The sequence below is a fragment of the Schistocerca nitens genome, chromosome 5, assembly GCF_023898315.1.
Source record: "Schistocerca nitens isolate TAMUIC-IGC-003100 chromosome 5, iqSchNite1.1, whole genome shotgun sequence".
Lineage (NCBI taxonomy): Eukaryota > Metazoa > Arthropoda > Insecta > Orthoptera > Acrididae > Schistocerca > Schistocerca nitens.
The window spans coordinates 636,061,560-636,089,135 of NC_064618.1; the positions used below are offsets into that span (position 1 = coordinate 636,061,560).

The following is a 27,576-nucleotide window of genomic DNA, read 5'->3' on the forward strand; positions in this document are numbered from 1 at the left end:
TGTTTTACGAGTACTGTTGTGTAAGAAAACACTCTGAAGGTGAACTGCCAGATTGTAATATGAATTCTAATGTTAGTGTCAGTATAAAATGGCACATCGAATTTTTATTCATTGTCACAATGAGCAAATGTGTCTATAAAATATAAGAAGCTTGGTTGAATTTTCGCTAGCTATTCCATGTTCTACTGCATCTATCCAAAGAGTGTTTATAGCTATTAAATCTTTGTGGGCAGAAGAAAAAAGACTTAAGTCAGAAACTATAAAAGCTCTGACAATGATAAAAACTACATTTTTTAGCCTTTCTTGTATGGGATTCTACAATTTGATACTTAACGAAAATAAGTTTCTACACCAAATACACACCACTCAAAAGTACTTCTTCTTCTTCTTCCTTCACTTCCAGTTTTAGCAGGAGCTATTACTATAGTATTAACAGACCGAAACCTAAATACATCATTCTTTGACCCTGCAGGAGGAGGAGATCCAATTCTATATCAACACCTATTCTGATTCTTTGGACACCCAGTACCAGTGAGTCTGTAACATCAAAAAATGTTATTAAGCCTTTACTGACAATAATTCCATCATGTGCCAATTTGTACTCATTTGTCCAGAATTTTTGTGCTTCATTTTGAAAATGTTCTGAATTTAGTTAAATATAATATAGGAAACCTAGGATGTATTATGTTGGGGCAGACTATTAGAACAGGAAGGGAGAGATGCAAGTAACTTCAGCTAAACCAAAGAAAAACCACCAAGCAAATCAGTTGTTTTGAGCACTGTCTCGAATATAATCAAGAAATGAAATACGAGACCAGTATCATGGGGCAAATGTCAGGTTTCTAGGACATGTAATTATGGAGTCTATCAAAGTAAAGACATCGGAAAACCTAATGGGGACAGAGGCTTTAATTTAAACAAGGCTTGAGGCCTGGCACACAAGTTATTAAGATGTCACCAGCCATCACACTCACCAGAGCTGGGAAATACTCAAGTAACGTGCATTTCACAGAATATCAGTCTGGGCAATTGAAAACAAAAGATCATTAATGGGCATAGTGGGTGTTGGGAGTCAAAGTCTGTCATAGAGTGTGAGACTAACGACAGTTCTTCGTCTCATGCCCAGGCATGAGTACAGGTAACAGCACAGTTCACTGCACCCAAAAAAGACAGCTGGGTAGGGCACTGATAAATAGCAGATTTTTTTTTAAAAAAAAAAAGAAAGCTGAACACCTAAACAGCACAAAATTACAGAATGAAAATATTGCGAGAGAGAGAGAGAGAGAGAGAGAGAGAGAGAGAGAGAGAGAGAGAGGACTTCTAGCTGACTACATTGTTCAAACTATGCAGTCCAACTGGCAGGTACAATGGTATTGACCAGGGCAAGGTAGCCATACTTGCCTGTGTGTTTTTGCTACTTAGCTCTGAAGAAGAATGTTGTCTGAAAGCTCAGCAATGATTTCAGTATTGCTTATGTGCCAGTCAACCATTCAACAACTCACCTACACAATAAGTGGTTACCTATCCCTCTATCATTATTTGAAAATTCTAGTAAATAGATTACATGATATAGCTGGTAAGAGTAAAGTAAATTCCCCATATTCAAAAATGTGATGGAATATACCATTATCTTAAAATACACTTTAATGTCCAGAGCAAAATTAATAAGTTCTTGACACAGCAAATTTCAGTGGCAAGTCAAGACATGTGTCAGGTGCTGTTAACTTTCCAGCCACACATAATCACTTTACAAACTCCATTAAATTCTAGAAGTTATAAAACTGATAACTAAACAAGGAATCACCGTCTGTAATAAAATATTATTATTGTCTACATCACAACAGATAATACTGATGAATTTAAATTAATATTGGATGTGACAAATTGTGTCAAGCAACAGGAAGTAATGACCGTTTGGGTTTAGTAAATTCAACACAGTATTTCATTGACAAAAAACATGTCTTTTACAGAACTGAAGCTACTTTATTTTTCTATGTAGTCATCTCCCTTATTTAATCATTTGCCATACCTTTACACAAGTTTTATAATTCTCACGTTGCTGTCGGCTGCCACAGTCCATACAGTTATCCGTTTACTGCATCACTTTCAAAATGTTTCTGTGCTTCATGAAAAAGTGAAAATCACTAGGAGCAGTCCTGGAGTGTACAGTGCATGATCAAAAGTTTCTAATCCAAACTGATCCAACAAGTCTCTAGTTGCAACAGCACTTAGATGTGAAGAGCACAATATCATGAGAAAGCATTCTGCACCTATGATTTTGGATTTCTTGCTGTGGCTTTCTTATGGTATCACAATACCAATCTGCACTGATTGTAATGCCTTTTGGCATGGAAATCACCAAGAGAATAGCCTTACGAAACCAAGAATCCATTGTCACGAGTTTTCATTTTTACACTGTATTTTCGTGTGTTTTGGGTGATGTGAGATGATGCCACTCGAATGAGTGGCACATGGTCTCTGATATAAAGTTAGACACTCATGTCTCACCAAAAGTAACAATTTGATCAAGAGAAACTGATTTCCACCTGCAAGATACTGCAGCAAAAATGTCAGGCCTGCAGCCAGTCTGTGTGTTCTGTGTAGGTCATTCAGTTGCCAGGAGACATATTGAGCATAAATTTCTCTGTTGACAAAATGTTTGTCCAAAGTTCCACTATGCAGGGAATGAAAAATGTATGTGTCAGAAATACATAACTCATCTAGGGTTTCATGTCTGTCTTGCAACATTTCATTCTTCAGTGGATTCTTTGATTTATCTGTGATGAGAGCACATGCACATCTGCTCATTCACTTTTGAACATTTCACACCACCTTATCACATTTGCTTCATTCACTGCTGTATCACCCTATCCATTAATTTTATAGTAGATTTCTGCAGGTTTCAACTTCTGAGCATTCACAAACTGAATAGCATCTCAGACCTTACAGTTAGTCCCAATTTGTACGACACAGTTAATTTTAAACAATCATGGAATACACAATAATAACTTGTTTCTACTGACACTCGCACAACACTGAGATGAGAGGATGAGGAAACATTAAGACCTCAGACAGAAGCCTGATAAGAATCTGCACATCTGGGATTATGCAATAGGTCATTACTTCCTGAGTGACCCAAATATTAATGTAAAACAAAAACTCTGTTTTGCACTTCTTACCACACTTGACAACTCTTACATAGCATAACTATGTCCACGGTACCACATAAACAGAACTACATCATTAACAATTGCTCACCACAGTCAATACGTACTGAACCACATTTGTCCCTATGGCACCGGCGAGGGCAGCGGTGGACCCCGCACTCGAGTGGACGGCCACATGTGTCGCCACAAACGGGTGTTTCTTCTGTGCACGGGAGAACAAATGAAGCCTTACCACAGGGGCAGGTGCGAGGCCCGGACAGGGGACAGTCACCACATGGTCCAGCATGACACACTTGTTCACAAGAGTGGTACCCACAGGAAAGATTTTTACCACATACCTGCAAAATATTTGAAGAATGCTATAAATGTAGTATAAATAAATGAAAATATTTTTTACTTAGTCTTATTTCCATTTACAGCACATAACATATAGTACTGCATTGGGAAAGTACAACAAATTTATGGTAGTAACACATACATACACTTCATTTGCATGTGGTTCCCAAAAATATTTTTCATAAAGTAATTTCCCAATTCTGCTTGTGATTACTCATGTAATTAATCTAATGTAGACTTTGGAAATATGATTGTAGCTGTTGGATTTCATTTTGACAATCAATTTTTGCTCCACTATAAACACTCAAATGTTTTCTAAATATGCTTGGGCTGGCAGGTTCCACCTTGCTTTTGACAGTGTTGGTTAGTATGACTTTTGAACAGAGAAGAAGAAATATTAGAGTGAGCATGAAGTTATCCCTCTCCTTTATGTAAGTGAAGCGAAATATCCACCATGCTGACTAAACTGGGAATGGGGACTACTGAATTCCAAAGGCAGTTCATGTTAATAAACTGACGAATGAAAAACTGATTTTTCATCAGGCTAGCAAAACTGATATAGGCCTTTAACAAGTATACACAATAGCAAAAAATGTTTCCCAAAATTTGGTTTCCACTTTCTGAAAATTGAGCCACATGGAAAGGTAGCAATGGAGCACGGCTGGTGTAAGTTACAAGCTCTTAAAAATTTGTAAGTTTTGGTATTTCTGATACAAGAATAGTGATGGTATTAATGGGAAACTTGTGTTTCAGTTTGCTGGGTCTCTTGAATGAAATTACTTGCTGACTGCCATACCTCTCACACTGACAGGAATGTGATTTAGATCACCTCCTGGTGATAAGGTCACCTAAACATGTTGGGCAGACACTCAACAGGACGGTCCCTTCCAACCTGAGACCTAAATTACACCCCCCCCCCCCCCCCACTTTCCTGCCTTCTTTGACCAAACCTCTTTCCTCCCTAACAACAGAACAAAACAAGCTTGGAAATTTTCACCTCCTAATCAGACATACTGTCCCCTTGTAATTTAAAAGTATCTTCCCAATCATTTAAATAACTTTTCTGGTTTGTGTGAAAAGAAATGTTAAAGATTGCTTTGGAACATATAAAAGATGGATTTCAGGTACAAGGGCCAATGGGATTCACACATAATAGCAGACTACTACAGTCTTAAGCATGCAGCATTGCCCTGACAATTCTCTATTTCTGAAGTATTATAAATGTAGTGTGCTTTGATGTCAACTGACCGTGTAGTTTGTACCTTGAACTTATGTTTTTTTTAACAAATAGGTTTCCAGGTTACGTACTTTTCTCTCTCATTTTTAATATGCTTTTATCATGCATGTGGATGATTATTAAGGCACTACATTACTTTTTAAAAAATTGTTTCTTTTTTACATCTGCATTTACATCCATATTCTCTAGGCCACCACGTGACTATCACTTTGCTTCTCCCTCTTCCAGTTCCATTTATAAATTGTGTTTGGGAATAATAACTGTCAATATACCTCTATATAACCTCTAATTTCTCTGATTTTCTCATTGTGATCATTCTGCGAGGGATATGTGAGAGGGAGTAGCATGCTGCTCAACTCTTCTTGGAAAATATGCTCTCAGAATATCAATAGCAAACCTCTCTTGTAGCATACGCAGCTAGAGTTTGTTGAGCACCTCCACAATGCTCTTGCACTTGCTGTACAAAATCCTGGATGATATGAACTGCTCTTCATTGGATCTTCTCTCTCCTATGAATCCAGTCTGGTAAGGGTCCCAGACTGATGAGTAATACTCAAGATTTGGCCTTTCAAGAGTTTTATAAACAACTAATTTCATGGATGAGTTATATATATATTTAATTTTATTTTACATGTCTAATTCCATAGGATCAAATTAGGAGCAAATCTCCATGGTCATAGAACAAGTCAGTACATGAAATTAACATAATTTAAGATAAAATGTAGACAAATACTATGCAAATGACAATGTGGAAGTATATATTGCCATAATCAACGATATAACACAGGAAATAGCTTAATTTTTACAGAAATTTTTTGCAAGACTAGTTGATACTATTCAGAACTAAATGTTATAAGCGTTCATAAACTCAGCCAGGCACACACGTGAAATGTCAATTCTGGTCTACTGTGATCAAAACATTTATTTGGAACAAACCACAAAAACTTAAAGACTTGCTAAATAGTCGTCGTAATCTGAACATGAATTGAAACAAGCACAGATACAATTGTTACAGAAGTCCAAGCTCGAACAGTTGGTTGGTTGGCTAAAAGAGGAGAGAGAGAGAGAGAGAGAGAGAGAGAGAGAGAGAGAGAGAGAGAGAGAAGAGAGAGAGAGAGAGAGTGTGTGTGTGGGGGGGGGGGGGGGAAGGGACCAAATTACGAGGCCATCGGTCCCTTGTTCCCGGGGTAAAATAATTAGACAACGGAAAGAAGAAAAGAAAGGAGACATACAGCACAATAACAGGAGAAAGGAAGAACCAGAAGAACGACAGAAGGACAACCAACACTAATATGGACAAAACAGTAAAAGAAAACCACAGAGAGAAGCAGGAAACAGGTAGAAGGGGTAAAAACACGAGAGCAGATAACCGTGGCTGGCCGACCACGAGAATAAAAAGGAAAAGCCAGCCACTCTGCGACACATTAAAACATCCACTCTAAAAGCATTAGAGTGCAGAACACAAAGGGACAAAGGATATGCACTGAAACTTATACAGCACGATAAAACCCACCGTCATGTATAAAATGTAAAACGAAATAAGCCGATGAGGTGTTGTCAGCTAAAATTAATGGCAACGAGTCCGTGAAAACACTGCAGCCATCGGGTAAGGAATGCTGTTCAATATGCCCTCCATGGACATATGCAAAGCCGATGTGAGCATCAGCCATCACGCCGTCGATGTAAACCACTTTGTGGCCTCGGTACATGTCAAGAATCAAGAGGAAGAGGCAGCAGAGAGCCGCAGGGTTAACGAGTCCTTAGGGCAATGTGAAAGGTCCATGCAAAGTCATGGTCTAGGTGTACACCATGAAGGTGTACGTGAATTGACCTCAAGTATAGGTGGTAAAGGCAACAACACCAGTTCGGAAAGATCAATCGCGAACTGTAATTGGAAGCCCTGACCTGGGCCACAGGAGATGAATCGCCATGGGTAGGAAAAGGAGACGGTGATTCGGATGCACAGGAGAACTATGAAAGTGTGCAACGTAACAGGCCAGCAGTTGTGCATGCCTAACCTGCAATGGAGGGACTCCAGCCTCCACAAGGATGTTGGTCACCGGACTCGTCCTAAAAGCTCCCGTTGCTAGGCGAACGCCACAGTGGTGCACTGGGTTGAGTAAACGCAATGCTGAGGGTGCCGCCAAACCATAAACCAGACTCCCATAGTCAAGGCAGGATTGAACAAGGGCTCTGTAGAACTGCAGTAGCATAGAGCGATCTGCACCCTAGTTGGTGTTGCTCAGGCAGCAGAGGGCATTGAGGTGCTGCCAGCACTTCCACTTAAGCTGATGAAAGTGAGGAAGCCAAGTCAATTGGGTGTCGAAAACCAGTCCTAAGAATCGATATGTCTCCACTACAGTGTGTGGATGGGCACTAAGGTAAAGTTCTGGCTCTGGATGAACGGTATGATGCCAACAGAAGTGCATAACACACGACTTTGTGGCTGAAAACTGGAAACCGTGGGCTAGAGCCCATTACTGCACCTTGTTGATGGTTCCTTGTAGGCACCACTCAGCAACAACAGTACTGGTGGAGCATTACAAAATGCAGAAATCATCTGCATACTAAGAGGGTGAGACGGATGGCCCTACAGCTGCTGCTAGACCATTAATGGTGACTAAAAATAGAAAGACACTCAATAAAGAGCCCTGCGGGGCCCCATTCTCCTGGATATGGGGGGGGGGGGGGGGGGGGGGGGAACTACGGGAGGCAACAACTTGGACATGGAAAGTATGAAGCAACAGGAAATTTTGGATAAAAGTCGGGAGTGGGCCTCAGAGACCCCACTCGTATAATGTGGCAAGGATATGATGTCACCAGGTGGTGTCACGCTTTGCAAAAGACGGCAACCAGGTGTTGGCGTCTGGAAAAGGCTGTTCAGATGGCAGACTCGAGGGACACAAGATTATCAATGGTAGAGCGACCCTGGCGGAAGCCGCCCTGACATGGAGCCAGTAGGCCACATGACTCCAGGACCCAACCCAACTGCCGACACACCTTATTCTGACAGACACAGCTTCAAGATGGGTTTGAAGGGGCACAGTTTTACTACAGATTGAGTTTAGGACATAAACGCAAACTCCACCGGGCACTTAATTATAGTCACTACGATTCCTGTAGTATCCCCTATAGCCACAAAGGGCAGGGGTCCGCATTGCCGGGAACTAGGTTTCCTGGAAGGCAATGCAGAAAGCAGGTGTAAAGCTTAACAGGTGCCATAGCTCAGCCAGGCGGTGGAAAAAACTGCCGCAATTCCACTGGAGGGTGACGTCATCGGGAGACTGGGAAGGCATGGAGATTCAATGAGGCAGTTTACGCGGCAAGATCTACGTCCTCAGCGGACGCCAGAATCTCCACCTTATCTGCAGACGCAGAGCTTGTAGGTAGCGGTGATGTGGGTGCCTCCGCAATCCCCTTGGTCTTGAGGATCTTCTTTTTGGATTTCTCTCGCTGCTCCTTGGGTTTCCCTGGCTGGGAGGACTTCACTGATTCAGTCTCTGGGACTGAGGATGAGCATGAACCAACTGCTTTTGGGCTCTTCAGCCACTGGCGAGTGTCATCTTTCCCACTAGCAGAACCCTGGGAAGGGGGTGACCCAAGGGACCCCTTCCTAGTGAGAGGAGCCAAAGAAGACTTACGCTTCTCCGGTTCAGAAGTGGGGACTGGGGACTGACATCCCCAATGGTTTGGAGGGGGGGGGGGGGTGTTGCTACCGAAATAGGTGGTGCGGGAGCAACAGGGGGGGAAGTGCCCTCACCATCACGGGGGCAGGTGTAGTCTTCTGGTTATGAGAGGCGACATGAATGCGAGGAACTGATGGGGCGACAACTGTTCTCGTAGCAGCGGCATAAGGGGAGGCCATAGTCACAGGATGTAGGTGCTCAAATTTCCTCTTAGCCTCAGTGTAGGTCAGTCGGTCCAGTGTCTTATATTCCATGATTTTCCTCTCTTTCTGTAAAATCCTGCAGTCTGGCGAGCAAGGTGAATGATGCTTTCCGCAGTTGACTCACATAGGAGGCGGGGCACATGGAGTATTGGGATGTGATGGACGTCCAAAATCTCGACATGTGATGCTGGAAGTACAGCAGGAAGACATATGGCCGAATTTCCGGCACTTAAAGCACGCATCAGCAGACCATCACCTTGATCTTCTTGGGCAATGTGTCACCCTCGAAGGCCAAGATGAATGCACCGGTGGCAACCTGATTATCCCTCAGACCCCGATGGACATGCAGGATGAAATGAACACCTCGCCGCTCAAAATTGACGTGCAGCTCATTGTCAGACTGCAAAAGAAGGTCTCTGTGGAATACAATACCCTGCACCATATTTAAGCTCTTATGGTGCGTGATGGTAACAGAAACATACCCCAACTTGTCACAAGCTAGTAATGCCCATGACTGGGTAGAGGAAGCTGTTTTTATCAAGACTAACCCAGAGCGCATTTTGGACAAGCCCTCCACCTCCCCAAACTTGTCCTCCAAATGCTCCACAAAAAACTGAGGCTTCATGGACATGAAAGATTCCCCATCAACTCTCATACATACGATGTACCAGGGCAAGTAAGCTTCACTGCCATCCTTAGCCTGGCGTTCCTCCCATGGTATGACCAGAGAGGGGAATGATTTGAGGTCCTATTTCTTAGCATTGCAGATAGACTTTACCCGCTTAGAGACTGCTGGCGGCAGACCACCAGCTAGAGATGACATACTATGCTTCATGGCATGTCATCTGCCCTGATGCCACCCACTCTCACCTGGGGGCCTCCCCACAGGCACCACCGAGCCTCAGCAAGGGCCACCTGGCACGATCACCATTGCCGGGAGTCCAGATGCCCCAGGGGGATGGCGTAAGTGGGGAGCTAATATTTCAGCGGTCCAACTGGCCGCCATCTTCAGGTGAGAGTGCTGGTACACGATCTTGCCGGAACTAGCTTCTCAGCGCAAGCGGAGGCCCCTATATAGGCCGCAGAAGGCCCACAACGCGTGCACGAGAAGGTGCTGTAACTGCCCTCTAGCGCAAGTAAACATACTGCGCCGCCAGCGGTGTAAACAGGCGAAGTTGAGATATCGCTGCCAAAAATTAAAAGTTATTCCAATGATCGAAACACAGACCATTGCTTTTTAATGTCTGATAACACCAGGTTCCAAGTAACCCTTGTCTCTATTAATAAGATTATCAGATAAACAAATCTCTATGGATTCTTTTAAAACACAGTCCCAATAGTGAGATGCAGGGGCAACCATTTGTGTCTTGTCATACAGCATTCTATGTCCCTCGGTGAGACAGTGCTCTGCCACTGCAGATTTCTCAGGCTGAAGCAACTGTGTGTGCCGCTGGTGCTCAACACATCGGTCCTGAATGGTCTGGAGAGACCATGTACCAGCACTCTCACCTGAAGGTGGCAGCCAGTTGGACCGCTGAAATATTGTGCCAAGATTACGTTATGATCTGGCTGCACACCTGAGAAGAATATTATCAATTATTACGCAGGCTGCAGCTGGTTACGTAGTGCACGCGTTTGTAGTAATTCAGGTAACATGAAGGCTGGCTTACTCCTATTGATTGGGACAGTGCTAGTTTGCTGTTAACCAAAATCTCTATGGTTCTTTCATCTCTGTGAATAACATGATGAGAGCCTGTGTGCAGAGGTATCAGTGGCGGTTTCACTCCATCTGTTCGTAGCATAATGTGTGTGCTTGATTGCAACTCATGGTGCACATAGGTGTGTGAAATTCAATGCCTTAACACTCACTGAGGACAGATGCGAGTCATCTGTTCTCTCTCAAGTGAGAAATGAGTTCTGCTTGATTGTGTCATTATCCTGACTGCACTTGGATCAAGAAACTTGTCATAAAAGAGCTCAGCCAACAAGGATTCCAGGTCAGGTTTGTAAGTGCTTTGCGGACTGAGCAAGGCCAGGAATACAGTTGTTGTCCAATTTTAATTGTAACAATCTTAATACAATTGGGTACGTCTATTATCGTGGAAATTTTCAACTCAAGAAGTCGACCCTAATTCCTCTGGTATCACAGGTTTATTCACATTGGGTGGATCATGTTGGGGTCACCACTGTCTCAAGACTAGATGACAGACTTCCGAACCGAATGTTATAAGCACTCATAAACTCAGCCATGAAAAGACACAAAATATCAATTTATTTAGAACAGACCACAGAAACTTGTACAGACTCATTAAATAGTCATGTTGAGCTGTAACCTGTACATGAATTGAATCAAGGGCAGGTACAATTGCAACAGAAGTCCAAGTTCAAACAATAACTAACTAAAGTTCTATATTAGGAATCAACAGTCATGGAGCATCACACTGTGTCAGAGAGATTACAGTGTTCCTGGCAGCCAGCACATGAACTTGTTTGATAGCTACAACAAACATTTCAGCTGACAGCTTGTTGATGATGTGTGTCGACATACGCCGCTACAGAGTAATCCAGTTTAGACTTGATTGTGCAAGGATTACCGCTAAAATTCTTTACTTCCTGTGGTAGCCTAGTGAAAATTGATGCAGCGGAATACTGCACACCTTTCTGCACAAGTGTTTTTTTTAATATATTTCCCTAAGATTCTTCCAATGAATCTCAACCTGGCATCTGCTTTTCCTACTACAATTTCATTTATGTGCTCATTCAACTTTAGGTCTCTCTGGACAGTTATTCTTATGTATTTTATGGTTTCACTATTTCCAGTGATTCATAGTAAAAGACGACTGGAAAGCAATAGATCTCTTTCCCTATTTATGCACATTAAATTATATTTATGCATGTTAATTATATTTAATCATGTTCATGGTCAACTGCCAGCCCCAATCACTGGCCCTCTGCAGGTCCTCCTCCATTTCACTACCACCTTTAGGTGTTGCAATCCTTCTATAGACAACACATCATCTGTGATTATCATCATGAGATTACTCACATTATCCACAAGATCATTTATGTATACTGTCAATAGAAACAATCCTATAACACTCCACAGGAGTGCTCCAGAAATCACCTTTATGTCTGGCAAATTCACACTGTTAAAAACAATGTGTCCAAATTCTATATGCTTGAAAGTCCTGAATCCTGTCACAATTTCTGCCCGATACTTGTAAGTTAATATTTCGTTCGCTACACGACACGTGGAACTGTATCGAATGCCTTCTGCAAGGCGAAGAACACGACAGCAACATGGGCACCACTGTCTATGCTGCTCTGGCTCACATGGATGAACAGAACAAGCTGAGTTTTGAATAATCTCCCTTTCTAGAATCAATGCTGCTTATTATACAGGAGATTTTCGTACTCCACAGATGCCATAATGCCTAAGCATAGACGTTTCATAATTCTACCAGACTGATGTCAGCAATACAGGCCTATAATTATGTGCTTCTGCCAAATGACCTTTCTTGAAACAGAGACCTAAGCTTTTTTTTCCGATCACTCGGTACCCTTTACTGCTTCTACAACCTATGATAATATGCTGCTAGAGTCCAGTGTCGTCAGCCGACAGCAACATCTAAATAAAATTCCATCTTCACTGACAATAGGTTCCTCTTACTTCTTTCAGGTATTTCCCAGGTTTCTGCTCCATATGTATGCAGTAGTTTCAAGCATCCCAATCTTTGTTTATGATCTAATTTGTGTGTTATGTGAAACTTCGTTTAACTGTTTGCTTGCTTGTCTATGCAGTTCTTGATTTTGCTTTAACTTGATCCATCACTGTTAATCATGACTCCCAAATATTTATAAGAGTCCACATAACTTACTACCCCAAAATATCTAATCTCAAGTCATGACTCATTCATACCTAAATATAGTATTTTCTCTAAATTAATGGGTAACCCTCATTTCTCGTATTCACTGTACAATTTTCTAAGCATGTAGTTTGTATCACACTCAGCCCTGCATGCATGACGTAATGATCAGCAAAATGCAAACTGAAGAGCCTGTCATCATTTATCCACAAACCCATATGACAGGACTGTTTCTATAACCTTAAGACAAAATTTAAGTATATTTTAAATAATGTAATCATTTATCATACACCCATGTCACAACCCTTTGGTCACTGGAACCTCTCCAAATGTTTTTGTACTACTGTAATTCCACAAGTTGTTTCATTATTTGAAGATCTAAAAACTTGAACTTATAAATGACTCACTCCATTCTCTATCACTGCAGTCCACAATTTATAGAGGTGAATGTTGTTATATGTTTTCTTATGACCAAATATAATCACATAGGCCTCTAATTTCTAGCTAGTCTTTTTTCCACATGCTGTAATAGGCAAAACATATTGTCCGCTCATTATGATCTGGTATAGAACCCATTCTGTTCTTCGTTATTCACAATCTGTGATTTGATTCTCAGCTTCATAATTTCTGCATAAAATCTAGCAATTGAATTTGTCACACTTATTCCTCTATATCTGGGGCCCCTTTGCATACACTTTTTTTTTTATATTTGTTGAGTATGTACATTGTTTCCCATTCCTCTGGCAATTGTTCCCTCCCTTCCCCCCATAGGTCATCAATTCCAGAAGCTTATCTAGACCAGTTTTGAAGAATTCAATGGACCTGAAGCTCGTCCACTCTTCACTGTCATTATCACTTTTTCTTACTTCTGCAGGCATTATTATTTCATTCTATTAATAAAATGTATCCAGGATAAACAACTCATGGTTATTTTTTTTTACAAAAAAAAAAAAAAAAAAAAAAAAAAAAAAAAAAAAAAAAAAAAAAAAAGGGAATATCCTTACTACTTCTTCTAGTCCTCCAATGGAATTACAGCAGCTGGAAACTTTTTTATTTTCTTATATTGCACAGATTTCAGAGTTCTCACTATTTTGCTCACCTCGAATACACTGATCAGAGTGTGTGTGTGTGTGTGTGTGTGTGTGTGTGTGTGTGTGTTTTATCCCATACTACATTCTTTGCACACCTGACTGCTTTCTTTTTTTACCTTTCTTCTCAACTTCACATTCTTTTTCCTATTTTATTTGTTGTTTTACATTAACCATATATTGTATTCTCTCATCTTTTCCTGTACCAATTTATCAATATTGTCATTCCACCATTCATTTCTATTTTGAATTCCTGATTTGTCCTGCATTCATTACCCCTAAAGCTTCCTTAGCTGCTTCCACTACACATCTAAGGGTGTCTTGATTTGTAACAATACTGTGAAAAGGGTAGCTGCTACTCACCATATAGTAGAGACTTTTCTAATACTGTTATATTCCATCCTGGATCTTCTATTGTTTAATATCTTGATGTATATTATTCCCAGAAGAATACATTATATTATTCATTTTCATATTCAATTTAAGCCTATATAGGAATACAGCTGATTCATCCTCTTGAGTTTTTAAGATTCTCCAAACTTTTTGCATACATCTTCATCACTGCATTCTACCAGATTTATAGAAGATTTTACTATTAGGGAAAATATTTTAGTTATCAGAAGTTAATGGTCAGTAACACACTGTGCATCTCTGTACACTCAAATGTCATGAAATTTTAAAAAGGTTTTCTGTCTATTTATAATGTAATCAATTAAAGATTTTCTTTGGGGTGTAGCCTATGTCCATGTAAATTGATGAATATATTTAAAATAACCATTTTGAATCCCCAGTGAATACTGCTGACATGTGGCTATAAGTCCTTCGCCATTATCATTCTCATCCTTTTCTCCATATGGCCCCACAACTGATCTGTTAACCTAGACCCAACATGGCTATCAAAACTTCCTAAAAGAATTCTCTCTTTGGTGCTTTTGATATACGACTTCATTTTTCAACACAGTCACCAACAAGTTGGAACATTTCACAAATCATTCAATTCCTCTTCAGCCACGGAGCCATTTGAGAACTACTGTGCAAACGTCCTCATTGCTGGAAAATTTCTTCAGCCCCATACATTCTTTCATCTTGCCTGAGACAACAAAATTGCTTGGTGGAATATCTTTAACTCCTGATCAGCACTACCCATATCCGTGCAGCCTTGATCACTCTGCTGGCACCATTTCATCATGGCTGGACATGACACTGCATTTGGTCCACATACTGCCACAATTTCCAGGGGAATCTGAGTGCAACTGAGATGTTATTACCACAAGAATTGAACTGTCCTCTGCACTTCAACTCTGGAGTATACTTGCAGTGGCCACACCACTTCAATCGCACCCTGTAATACACCTGTTACCCATATCACAGCAGAACTGTCTGCAAGGAGCCCACAACACTGTATTCTCTTCTGACAATGTGCCACTCTTGTTGCACAATGGTCCTAACATGGGATGACATGCAGGTCTCTGCCATTTCTCACAGTCCATGTCAGCACATACTGGTCTAATGCACATTGCACAATGCTTTATAGGAATGAGTACAGTGGACTATGATACATGACAAACATACTGTATCTAAAGGAACTGGATGTGACTGGATCATTATTTTTGAAATCAGTAGTTCAAAGACACCCAAACTGGTCTAATGTTTAGAGTATTTAATGTTTACTGGCCAGTAGAGTTGAACCAAATGCAGTGCCATGTTATACATATGTAGACAATTAAGCCTCAGAAACAGAATATTTCTATAACATTATGTTAGCAATAAAGGAAGTGAGCAGCAATTTTCCTAGTAGAATCACTGTTTTTGCTGCAAGTCTTACAGAAAGATAGCTAAAAATCAAGAGAGAGTTGAACAAACTGTTTTCAGCAAAAACAAGTCTACTGAAACAGTTGTCTTAAATGTAGAAGAGAAGTTCTGGCAAAAACGTAAATGATTAAGGAGAAAAGAAGACCACTCAGAGAATAGAAGCAGCATTGAGTCATTGACAGGCACACACAAGAGAGAAAGGAAACTTGATAGCTTTTGGAATAACTCCTTTGTTGAGCTAGAATACCGTGCTAATACAGGATTGCATTTTACATGAGGACTAGGATGGGGTGGGGATAGGGTGGGGTGGGGTTGGTAGAGTGGGAGAGAGGGTGCACGCAACAACAGGGGTTCAGGGTGGGTAGCTAGTGGCTTGGAAACAGGCAGCAAATTTGTTGACTTGGAATGCGAGAGGGAGGGGTGGCAGGTGCACAGTCTAGGCATGTGATGGTTGACTGCTCCAGTCCAGCATGATATTCAGTGATGAGGGCAGCACTCCTTTTACAGCTTATTCCTGGGGGTTGTGGGAGGATTAGAAGTGAGTGGGGAGATGGTACAGGAAATCTGTTTCGAGACTGGGTTGGGGGGGGTATGAGGGTGAGAGGGGGGAGGTATGAGGGTGGGGTGGGGGGTGTAGTGACTGTCTGTGAAGGTCATAGTGAATAGTGAGACCTTCACCATACTGAGTAAGGGAGTTCTCGTCACTGCAGACACACTGTTCACTGGTGGCCAGACTGTAGTGAGCAATTTTTTGGTGTGAAAGGGATGACAGTTGTCGAAATGCAGATACTGCTGGTCGTTAGTGGGTTTAATATAGACATGTGTGGATGGAGCCATCAGAGTGGTGGAAGTCAATATCCAGGAATGTAGTATGTTGGATTGAGGAGGGCAGGTGAAGTGGATGGAGGAGAAGTTGAGGTTCTGGAGGAATGAGGACAGGGTGTCTTGGTCCTGTGCCCAGATCATGAAGATTTTATCACTAAACTGAACCAGATGAGGAGTTTTGGGTTTTGGGAGAATAGGATGGTTTCCTCTAGATGGCCCATATAAAGGTTGGCATAAGACAGTGCCATGCATGTGCTCATGGCTGTACTGTGGATTTACTTACATATCTTTCCCTTATAGGAGAAGTAGCTAGGAGCTACTCCCATGTGTCATGATACAGTTTGTAAGGTTTATGAGGAAAGAGGTAGTGGGTCTGGAGTCTGGAGGAACTGGAAGAGGTAGTGTTTGATAGTAGCTAGGCTGGGGGCATAGGGGATGTTGGTGTACAGGGAGGTGGCAACAACAGCAACAAGTAGGTATCCTGGAGGTGAATCGATGGGGATTGTAGAGTGTCGGTGAGATGCTAGGTTTTGGGCAATACTCCAGTTCAACAAAGAATTTATTTCAAAAGCTAGCAAGTTTTCTTTTTCTTTTGTGTGCCTGTCGATGACTCGACGCTTCTGCTATTCACCGAGTTGTCTCCTTTACTCATGAAACTGTTGTCTGTGAATTCTTGAAATCAGGCCTGAGTGCTACAGACCAAACTGAATTAAACTATGGGCTGTTTCAAGGCCTATCTACAGCATCTGATCCGATCACTTACAATCGGCTGCTTTGTAAATTGTGCAAGTATGGTACCTATGGAGTTGCCTACAATTGGTTTAAATCATATCTTTGGGGCAGGCAATACATGGCAGAAATATTACACAAAAATAAAAGTTAATTTTCAGGATACAGGGAACTTTGTTATGGTGTACCTCAAAGTTCTATGTAAGGCCTCTGTTATTTTTGGTTATTACAAATGAGTTACAATATCACTTGTCAATAGCAGGGCCAATGTTGTCTGCAAATCATGAAGCAGATTCACACAAAATCTCTCTGTGAAAAGTGAATCAGCAGAAAGATGGTTCTGAGGTAACTGCATGGAGGTAAATGAGAAGAAAACAGACTGGATGAGCTTCAGAGACATAATAACAGAAGTATATAATCCAAGAATACAGGATTGTAGTACTGTACCTTACAAAGCATTTCTAGGAGTTTGATTAGATGACAGTTTAACGCAGGAGAAACAAGCTGAACTACTGATTGAGGAAATACTGTCATCTTTTAAGAATACTTCATGATTACTGTGACACTAATATGGCACCATGTGCATACTATGCAAATGTGGACAGCGTCTTCTGATATGGTGTGATGTTCAACAGAAATGTGTTTCACAAATCAATCATTTAAAATTAAAAAACAAATGACAAGGATAATCAGAAAAATTACCAATAGGGAATCATTCAAGAACATCTTTAAAGAATTTAAAATATTGACTCTGCTTGTGTCTGTATGTGTGGATGGATATGTGTGTGTGTGCGAGTGTATACCTGTCCTTTTTTCCCCCTAAGGTAAGTCTTTCCGCTCCCGGGATTGGAATGACTCCTTACCCTCTCCCTTAAAACCCACATCCTTTCGTCTTTCCCTCTCCTTCCCTCTTTCCTGATGAGGCAACAGTTTGTTGCGAAAGCTTGAATTTTGTGTGTATATTTATGTTTGTTTGTGTGTCTATCGACCTGCCAGCGCTTTTGTTTGGTAAGTCTCATCATCTTTCTTTTTAGATATATTTTTTCCACGTGGAATGTTTCCCTCTGTTATATATATATATATATATATATATATATATATATATATATATATATATATATGAGTGTATGTTATCTTCAATCATATTTAGAACTTTTAGCATTAAACAGTCAAGATCAAAACTGTGAAGTTAGATGTAAGAATCATTTTCATAGAGTAGAACATAGCAAGGTCCTATATTAGCTAACTATCCTATAGACTCACAACAAACTTCAATCAGTGTGAAATGTACGTGCAGATTACGAATGCCGTCCCACTACAGCTAGACAATTTACTAGAAACAAATGAAACTTTGGACCTGAACAGGACTTAAACCTTGATTTCCCAATTTATGTGAGCTATCACCTTAACTGCTTCGGCTATGCAAGCATGCTCTGCTATGCAAGCATGCTCTGCTTCACCTAGTGCTTACACAATTATGTGCTTCTCGCACAGGGAGAGACTTATTTAGTTTTTTCATCAGATTGCCTTGAGTTTGGCATGAAGTACATCAGTGCAGTGTCCGTATTTGATAGTGTCTGTAAAGTTTGATGCAATGTTCCTTCAGATATGTGTGCACATCCAAAGGAAAAGACACTGCCGATGATCCATTGCCATATTAAATCATGAAATGTATTTGTAAATTGTGAACTGGGAAACATTTAAGTTTAGGTCTGCCTGTGAAGCAGACTAGGCTAGCCAAAGCAGTCACAGCAACTGCTTCTATAAAGCGGGAAATCCCAGTTTGAGTCCTCGTCCTGTACAAATTTTCATGTTTCCAGTAAATTGTGTAGCTGTTGTGGTACCATATTCGCAATCTGTGAATACATTTCATGATTTAATACGGCTATAAATCATCAGCAGTGTCTATTCCTTTGGAGGACATGCATGCAAGTCTAAAGAAACATTGCACCGAACTTTACAGACCCTCTCAAGTACAGACACTGCACTAATGTATTCAATGGATTGCTTGCAGAAACAAAGAACATAAAAACATTAGGTAAATTATTTTTAATCTACCAATGTAGAAAAATAATATGCATACAATATTTACAGAATGATTACTGAAGTTGGTTTGTAAAGAAAAGCAGATGTGTCTGGTGTAAAACACTTAAACTGCAGTATGTTTAAGATGGAGAACTGTTCTTGTACGCAATTAAGACAAAAATTTGCTTCCATGTTATATTATAAGAGAGTAAAATTAAGGAACTGGAAGGAATGCTGATGTCAGATATGAGAAAAAATTGCCTGGGAGGTGCAAGCTTAAGGGATGGGCCAGTCTGCAGGTCAGCAAGCAGACAGGAGTTGCAACGGCTCACCTGTGGTGAGCCACACCTGACCCCCACCAACCTGATGCAGTAACAAAATAAATAATACCTTCTAGCTGAGTGGAGAGGAGACCTATAATACTATGAGTGGAAACACTAAGATGTAATGAACACCAGTAGACCCAACAATAGTATAACAAGGTGAGAGAAATTAACGGCTTCGCATGTGGGTGCAGCTGAGAGTCCCCTGGCACTCAGCATGTGGTGAGGGGCATTCCTCCCACAATTGCCCGATCTCCCGTCCCAAATAGTCAGTGTTGAAGACAGTAATAGAATCCACTCTCATGGAGCAAGCATATAAGCATATTCAATTATTCTTTCATCATCGGCTTGTACTGACAAGGAAGCCTTGCAGTCATTGGTGTGCTGTACGAAGGGGTACTCCTAAGAACGTAAAACAGCGTACCGCAGAAAAAGAACTAACCATATCATGAAAATAATTGAAAATAGAGTTATAGAGGTACGACCAGAGCTGCTGGTGGGGGATGCAGGGCTCAGAACCCCCTTGGCTCACCATGCAACAGGAGATGCTCCATGCTCAACCCCACTCCGAAAGCAGTTTAAAACGTTACATTTGAGAATAAATACTTTCTTGGAAGAAACAAAGTGTCTGCACATCAACCACCAATACTAGAGGTAAATAATCCAAACAACCATACTTGGCTTGGAGAGAGAGAAGGAGGTGATATTCCACCATGATGTGAGCTACTGTCTATACGGGTCTGTAACCACACTGTGCAGGTGGCTCACTATGTTAGATAAAATTATGTGTTAATGTGGTACGATCAATGTGGAGGTGACATAGGACAGTTGATTCCATCCAGTACGAATGGAAGAAGGAATTCCATACAGCTATAGTTGATTAGAGGAGGCAGTAGCCCATCAGATGACATTCTGTCTTGAAGTGAGTACAGGCCTATCTATTTCTGAAAATCTGCACTCAGGATTCCTTGACTTGTGCCATAGGGTGGTGGGGTTTCGGGTTCCTCTGGATAGGTCAGGAGTCCACTACACACAGCAGGCGGCTACACGGGTAGCAGGGCTTGTGTGGCGTGGACTGAGCAGTTTTTTAGGTTAGACGGCCTCAGGCAAGTACAGAAAGGGCAACAGCCTCAAAGGGTGCGGGGAAAAGTCAGGACATGCGGGGACCAAGCAGCAATCGGTATTGTAATTGTACACTGTTGAAGCTGCGTTGGTAAAGTACCGGAACTTCAGGTGCTGATAGATAGCACCGAAGCTGAAATAGTTATAGGTGTGGAAAGCTGGCTGAAGCCAGAGATAAATTCTGCCAAAATTTTTACAAAGGCACAGACGGTGTTTAGAAAGAATAGATTGCATGCAACCGGTGGTGGCATGTTTGTCGCCGTTAGTAGTAGTTTATCCTGTAGTGAAATAGAAGCGGATAGTTCCTGTGAATTATTATGGGTGGAGGTTATACTCAACAACCGAGCTATGTTAATAATTGGCTCCTTTTACTGACCTCCTGACTCAGCAGCATCAGTGGCAGAACAACTGAGAGAAAATCTGGAATACATTTCACATAAATTTCCTCAGCATGTTATAGTCTTAGGTGGAGATTTCAATTTACGGAAGGTTCCAAATGATTGGAAAAGAGCACAGGTAGTTCCAGTTTTCAAGAAGGGTCGTCAAGCAGATGCGCAAAACTACAGGCCTATATCTCTAACATTGATCTGTTGTAGAATTTTAGAACAGGTTTTTTTGCTCGTGTATCATGTCATTTCTGGAAACCCAGAATCTACTCTACAGGAATCAACATGGATTCCGGAAACAGCGATCGTGTGAGACCCAACTCGCTTTATTTGTTCATGAGACCCAGAAAATATTAGATACAGGCTCCCAGGTAGATGCCATTTTCCTTGACTTCTGGAAGGCATTTGATACAGTTCCGCACTGTCGCCTGATAAACAAAGTAAGAGCCTACGGAATATCAGACCAGCTGTGTGGCTGGATTGAAGAGATTTAGCAAACAGAACACAGCATGTTGTTATCAATGGAGAGACGTCTACAAACGTTACAGTAACCTCTGGCGTGCCACAGGGGAGTATTATGGGACCATTGCTTTTCACAATATATATAAATGACCTAGTAGATAGCGTCGGAAGTTCCATGCGGCTTTTCGCGGGTGATGCTGTAGTATACAGAGAAGTTGCATCATTAGAAAATTGCAGCGAAATGCAGGAAGATCTGCAGCGGATAGGCACTTGGTGCAGGGAGTGGCAACTGACCCTTAACATAGACAAATGTAATGTATTGTGAATACATAGAAAGAAGGATTATTTATTGTATGATCATATGATAGCGGAACAAACACTGGTAGCAGTTACTTCTGTAAAATATCTGGGAGTATGCGTACGGAATGATTTGAAGTGGAACGATCATATAAAATTAATTGTTGGTAAGGCGGGTGCCATGTTGAGATTCATTGGGAGAGTCCTTAGAAAATGTAGCTCATCAACAAAGGAGGTGGCTTACAAAACACTTGTTCGGCCTATACTTGAGTATTGCTCATCAGTGTGGGATCCGTACCAGCTCAGGTTGACAGAGGAGATAGAGAAGATCCAAAGAAGGGCGGCGCGTTTAGTCACAGGGTTATTTGGTAAGCGTGATAGCATTACGGAGATGTTTAGCAAACTCAAGTGGCAGACTCTGCAAGAGAGGCGCTCTGCATCGCGGTGTAGCTTGTTGTCCAGGTTTCGAGAGGGTGCGTTTCTGGATGAGGTATTGAATATATTGCTTCCCCCTACTTATACCTACCGAGGAGATCACGAATGTAAAATTAGAGAGATTCGAGCGCGCACAGAGGCTTTCCGGCAGTCGTTCTTCCCATGAACCATACACGACTGGAACAAGAAAGGGAGGTAATAACAGTGGCACATAAAGTGCCCTCTGCCACACACCGTTGGGTGGCTTGCGGAGTATAGATGTAGATGTAGGATTGTCAAAGTGAAAGTTGGGTGAAATGGTCCCTTGGATTCCCATGTCAAGTGGGATCCAAAATAAGAAAATTCAGCAGGTAGTACAGCAGAGCAATCACTGTAAATGACAGGAGCACACGGATACACCAGAATCACCAAAAGTAGCAGATGATGAAGGGTCCTGGTGGCGACAAACATTAGGTCCTTGAAGTAGATTGGTCCTAATTCATGATTTACGTACCAACCAAGGAGGAGTACACAGGACTAGACTGGGAGCACACTGTAAGGAGATACGCAGCGGTCGTGATGTGTTTTCAAACTGTGAAAACGACTCAAGGGTGGGTGTCAGCATGTCTTCATGAGTATAGCCTCAGTCTTAGTATGACACATTATATACTGAAATACTACTTTCGTTTGTATTTCACAGATTCTGTTGCATGGTGCAAAATCCCACTTGCAACTGCAACTGGAAGTCTGATGCCAAAACAAAGAAAATATTGTTACAAGTAATTCACAAAAAGCTTTTTCTTGCTTCAACCTGTATGGTAAAGAGCTCGATCTCGATGTGCTGACAAATGAGATCTGAACAGAAGTCTTAGAACATTCTCAAATTTGACAGATGCATACGATGAATATTTTCTCAAGAAAACATAGAAGTCTTTCAAAGCAAAAAATTAAATACTCTAATGGGCAGGGAGAATTATTTTACAATCAAATTAATTTTGGAAACATATGGCACATAATCATTATTCTGTCACTCCACCTGGAAACATGATTTATGTGCAATATATTTCGTGCACAGCAGGGCACGTGCACTCACATTATGCCAGTTATGAAACATTTACGATAGTTTGCTTTCAGAGCAGAAAGAAAAATCTAGAACTCAACATAGCGAAATTCTGTGAGTCAATGTGCAGGCAACTGCATTATCCTAGAAACAGCACAAGGACAAAATATAAATGTGACGGACAAATGTAGTTTCAGTGTATTAAGCTTGACTTAACAAACAGATCTATGCTATGCATAGACAGCTGTCCTTCAGTATCATTCACACTGAACTAAAAAGTAGAATGATTTAATAAACAGAAAATCAACATGCAAATTGTGTTTACTGACCAGCTGTTATTAGTTGTAGCAACACTGCATGATGAAGGATGAATTGGTTTGAGGCAGTGGAAACAGATATACATGACCTCAAGCTGCTTAGTATCACAAGGAAACAGAGGGAATGAGATTAAGATTTTAACATCTTGTTGACAATGAGGTGATTTGAGACAGATCACAAGCTGACACTGGTGAAGAATGGGGAAGGGAACCGGGCCTGTGTTTTTCAGTGGAACCATCTCACAATTTGCCTCATGTGATTTAGAGAAACCACAAAAAATCTAAACCTGAATGTGAGTACAGTGCCACACCACTGAGAACCTGTGCCTAGTTCCCTGACACCAACTAGACTAAGTATAACTATGTTACCACAAACCTTGTCACAGTGCCACACTGGATCAGCACACTGCCGTATCTGTGAGGCTGCCCCACACACGCAATGCTGCTTGCTAGTGCGAGGACAGGGAGAGCAGTCCCCAGGGTGACACTGCTCTGGGCACTCATGCCGCCCGCAGCTTAACTTGCGTCCACACACACTGCCGCATGACCATTCCTTTTTGCAGCAACGCTGTGGCCGGGGTGGTTGTTTCCCGCAATAACAGGTGCTGCGTACCATTTTGGGACAAGGTGGACACGGTCCTGCAAATAATTTAACAAATATTTGAAGTTTCTCAGACACAAATTATATACCAATAATGGAAATGGCAATTGCTAGAATTATTACAATATGTAATATACAATATAAAAAGTGAGTTACTGGATAAGAGTAACGCTGGTAATCTTGCTAAAAAATATATAAAACTCCCAAAAGAAGCAGTCAAGGTAACAAATGGGTAAAGAAGTGGATATTGAGTATTTTAAAACAAACAGATTTTAAGCAAGTGGAAAAGTGTTCTTGTACAAGTGTACTGCAGTTTGTAAACAACCATCCTGACCTTCTTGCTAGGGAAATGTTGAGTCAAAGAATATTAAATCTTTCATTATATATTTAACAGAAGTTTTATTCAAAGAATTTTTCCTGCCTTAAAAGGAATATGATGCAAAGTGTGAAGCCCATATGTTAGTACACATGAAAAATCATCTCAAAAATGCCAACTATATAATTTTGCCATTGTCTTGTATGATTTGTTTGATTGCACACTGCTTTTGGAAGTCATTCTATTGTGCTTTTTCTTCAGTTCATCCTCAAATAAACCACTTAGTTTCCTAAATCAAAAAAGATAATTTAATTGAGAAAACCAAAATTTATTACAAGGATATAATGGCTCGACAGAGCTTACCTTCAGGAGATGCAATTCCAAGTATAAACACGAATAAAAAGTTTTTATACTATTTTTCAGTCTAATTTCACTCAAAGTAATACTATAAGTGCTTTCATTCTGAAGGTAGGTAGCATAATTTGATATGTTCCTAAAACTGTTTAACCCCTCATAAATGGTCAGCTCAGGATAGCAAGTGTCCCAATTCGTTTATGTGCCAATTACTCCTACCCAAGTTCCATGTAATGAAATCTGTCATACCAACATGCAGCTTCTTCTTCTTCACTGCCTCATCAAGGACAACATGGTTAACTTGTTTTTTAGAGCAATTTCACTTAAGTATCTAGCGATTTGGTCCATATGAAGGTGTCGATACAGGAAAGTACTAACCTTCAGTTCGTAATGATTAGTCTGATAATCTAATCTGTTGTGTTTTTGTTGCACCACATGCCAGTAACAAGTACAATATTTATCCAAGTATAAGACAATCCTGAATATATGATGATATCTCATTTTCTAGGAGGCTCTTTAAGAAAAATTTATTTTTTAACAAATCTGACTAATCAAAATTACTAACTTTTATAGATGTAAGGTATTTGCCTAAAAGTTAACAATGCATTATTTGTGCCATTTATTCATTGTCTACATTCTGATGATATAAGGAGAAATAAAATAAACAAAAAGAAACGGTTTATAGTAATTTTTATCTTCACTTCATCTTTATTTACTCAATTTTTAATCATCGTCGTCATCGTAACAACAGGAGAACTGTGAAACTTATATTTTCATTGTCACAAATATTTGGCTACATGTTGTGGTTTCTGAGGTAGTGGTTTTTTCTGAACACACAGTGGATTTCGCTTCCATATTGACATAACAATGTTACAATTTCTTTTGATTGCAAAAATATCATCTGCCAGCCACTATATCACTGGCTTTGTAGAATCAGCAGCTGACACACTGCCTATCGTTCCCGTCATACCCCACAGTGAGTGTTGATAGCATTGCTGCACGAAATGCTTAAGTACACCATTGGCCCCAATTGAAACTTTTTAACATCTCCTGCAGAAATGTATGCTGCTGTTGAATATTTGTCCAATTTTAAATTCAATTCAGAGTACAAATGGATTCAGGCAAACTGCAGTTTAAACATTTTAGGTGTTCATAAAAAGCCAAGGTACACTGTTTACATTCTCATGGTTAACAGCACAATAAAATTTGCTGCCCGCTCACCAGTCCCCTCACAGCACTCATCATAATACTCAACCAAGGTGGTGCCACTGTTCCACCTCCAAACCTTCCACAATGCTGGGCCTGAGCGATAGTGAAACACAAATGACAATACCTTCTAGGGTGCACGTCATGCACAACAACAGCAATTAATACCTAAATAAAAGATTGCAATCACAATTCGGTCCAATTCTGAAACTTTCACTCATACCACAATTTAGGAACGTCCGCTGGTACAATCTCCACAATGGGCCTGTCCACTGCAGTTTATTCTTGCGATGACAACTGCAGTCAGCTTAATGTGATTTCTTACGTTTGTTACAAGTTTTACTCCTGATTAATTTTCTTTCTTGTTTCATCTGAATATCACCATCTTGATCTTAAGCTGGTTAAAAGCTGGTGACATTTTCCCCCAGTATTCTAATACAGTTCGTGACAGTGGCCAAATTACCATTTGCAACTCACCTGGGAAATCATTACAGTGTTTTGTAACCAAACAAAATGGTTCAGAATGCAGTAATGATTTTAGCACAAGATTTTTGCCTATGAATGTTAACCTTTACTTAAAAAGCAGCATAAATACTCTTATGAGAATTTTTACTGCACATTTAACTACAATAAATGTTTGTAAGTTGACAGGATGTTATGTTATTTGCCGCTTTGTTTCACAAATTGTCAATTTTTAAACAGAGCATTAGAGTGTTATAGTTGTTACCTAATACCTTCTCGAATATCCCTTGCACTAGCGCACAAGTTAATTGTCCCGTGATCATTTGAGTAGGTTGCTACTATAATGAGAACTTCATCGTATTGGGAAATCTCGAGCATATTCAAATAATGCACTGCTAATTTGCTACAGACTATCCATCGGGATTCTTCAAAATAAATTTGTAAGAAACCTCAGTAGCCAAAGCATCATTTGTAAATGTAAGACAACCTCTATACTAACTTACTAAATAATGTAAAAACATTGACCTCAGCAGCAATAGATTAATCCACAAATATAATATGACCACGCATTTCTGGAATGACGAATCTGGGAAAAAAACCATGTCTTATAATTGAGTAAATATGGTAATCCACAATGTGCTGCTAAAAGTCACTACCAACTATTTAAACTGCTTTATCTTATAATATTTATTTTCTTGTCTCTGAATTTAACCAAATATATAACATGCAATAACTCAAAATACATTGTTGTGGGTTAGCACTTTCTTCCACCAACTCCTTCATGTATGTAAAAGATAAAGAATTTTTTGTATTTCGTGCTGCACATTTGTTAGGCATTATCTGAGCAACAACTGCAACCATCACTGCAGCAGCTGGAACTGTTTTTTAGTTCCATGATTAGTTGCAACCTTGGATCACCATCTTAAGTTACAGAACAGTTCTGCTTGTTGTGATCATGAGACATTCCTCTTCCTGCCATACTATCCCACATTACCTACCTTACTGTTTACAGGAAACAGTCTGGCTGTGTACTTGGTCCTATGTGGGCGTGGCTTATTGACATCAAAACTGAGACTACATGGTGGCTTATCCCATGTAGCATAATTCATAACTGATTCTTCGTAATTCAGTCAAGCACTTATACCACCTCATTATTAACCAAGAAAGCAACTAGTTATGAAAATCAAATTCAGTTTCAGTAACAGTTCCAGTGGTTGTAATTGTAACAAATAAAAGGAATACAAAAGCCACATAAACATGACTGAGGACATTCCAAGCTTTG

The 27,576-nt window shown here is 40.5% G+C and overlaps 1 protein-coding gene across 1 annotated transcript in view; it reads right to left on the reverse strand.

Annotated features, from left to right (window-relative positions):
• LOC126259444 (NF-X1-type zinc finger protein NFXL1) overlaps positions 1-27,576 on the reverse strand; it is a 111,630-nt gene that overhangs the window by 51,835 nt on the left and 32,219 nt on the right. Inside the window, exons 5-6 of the mRNA XM_049956261.1 lie at positions 23,732-23,994; positions 3,275-3,505 (exon numbers count right to left, since the gene is read on the reverse strand). Coding sequence (XP_049812218.1) covers positions 3,275-3,505; positions 23,732-23,994 — 494 coding nt within the window. The remainder of the gene's footprint in view (positions 1-3,274; positions 3,506-23,731; positions 23,995-27,576) is intronic.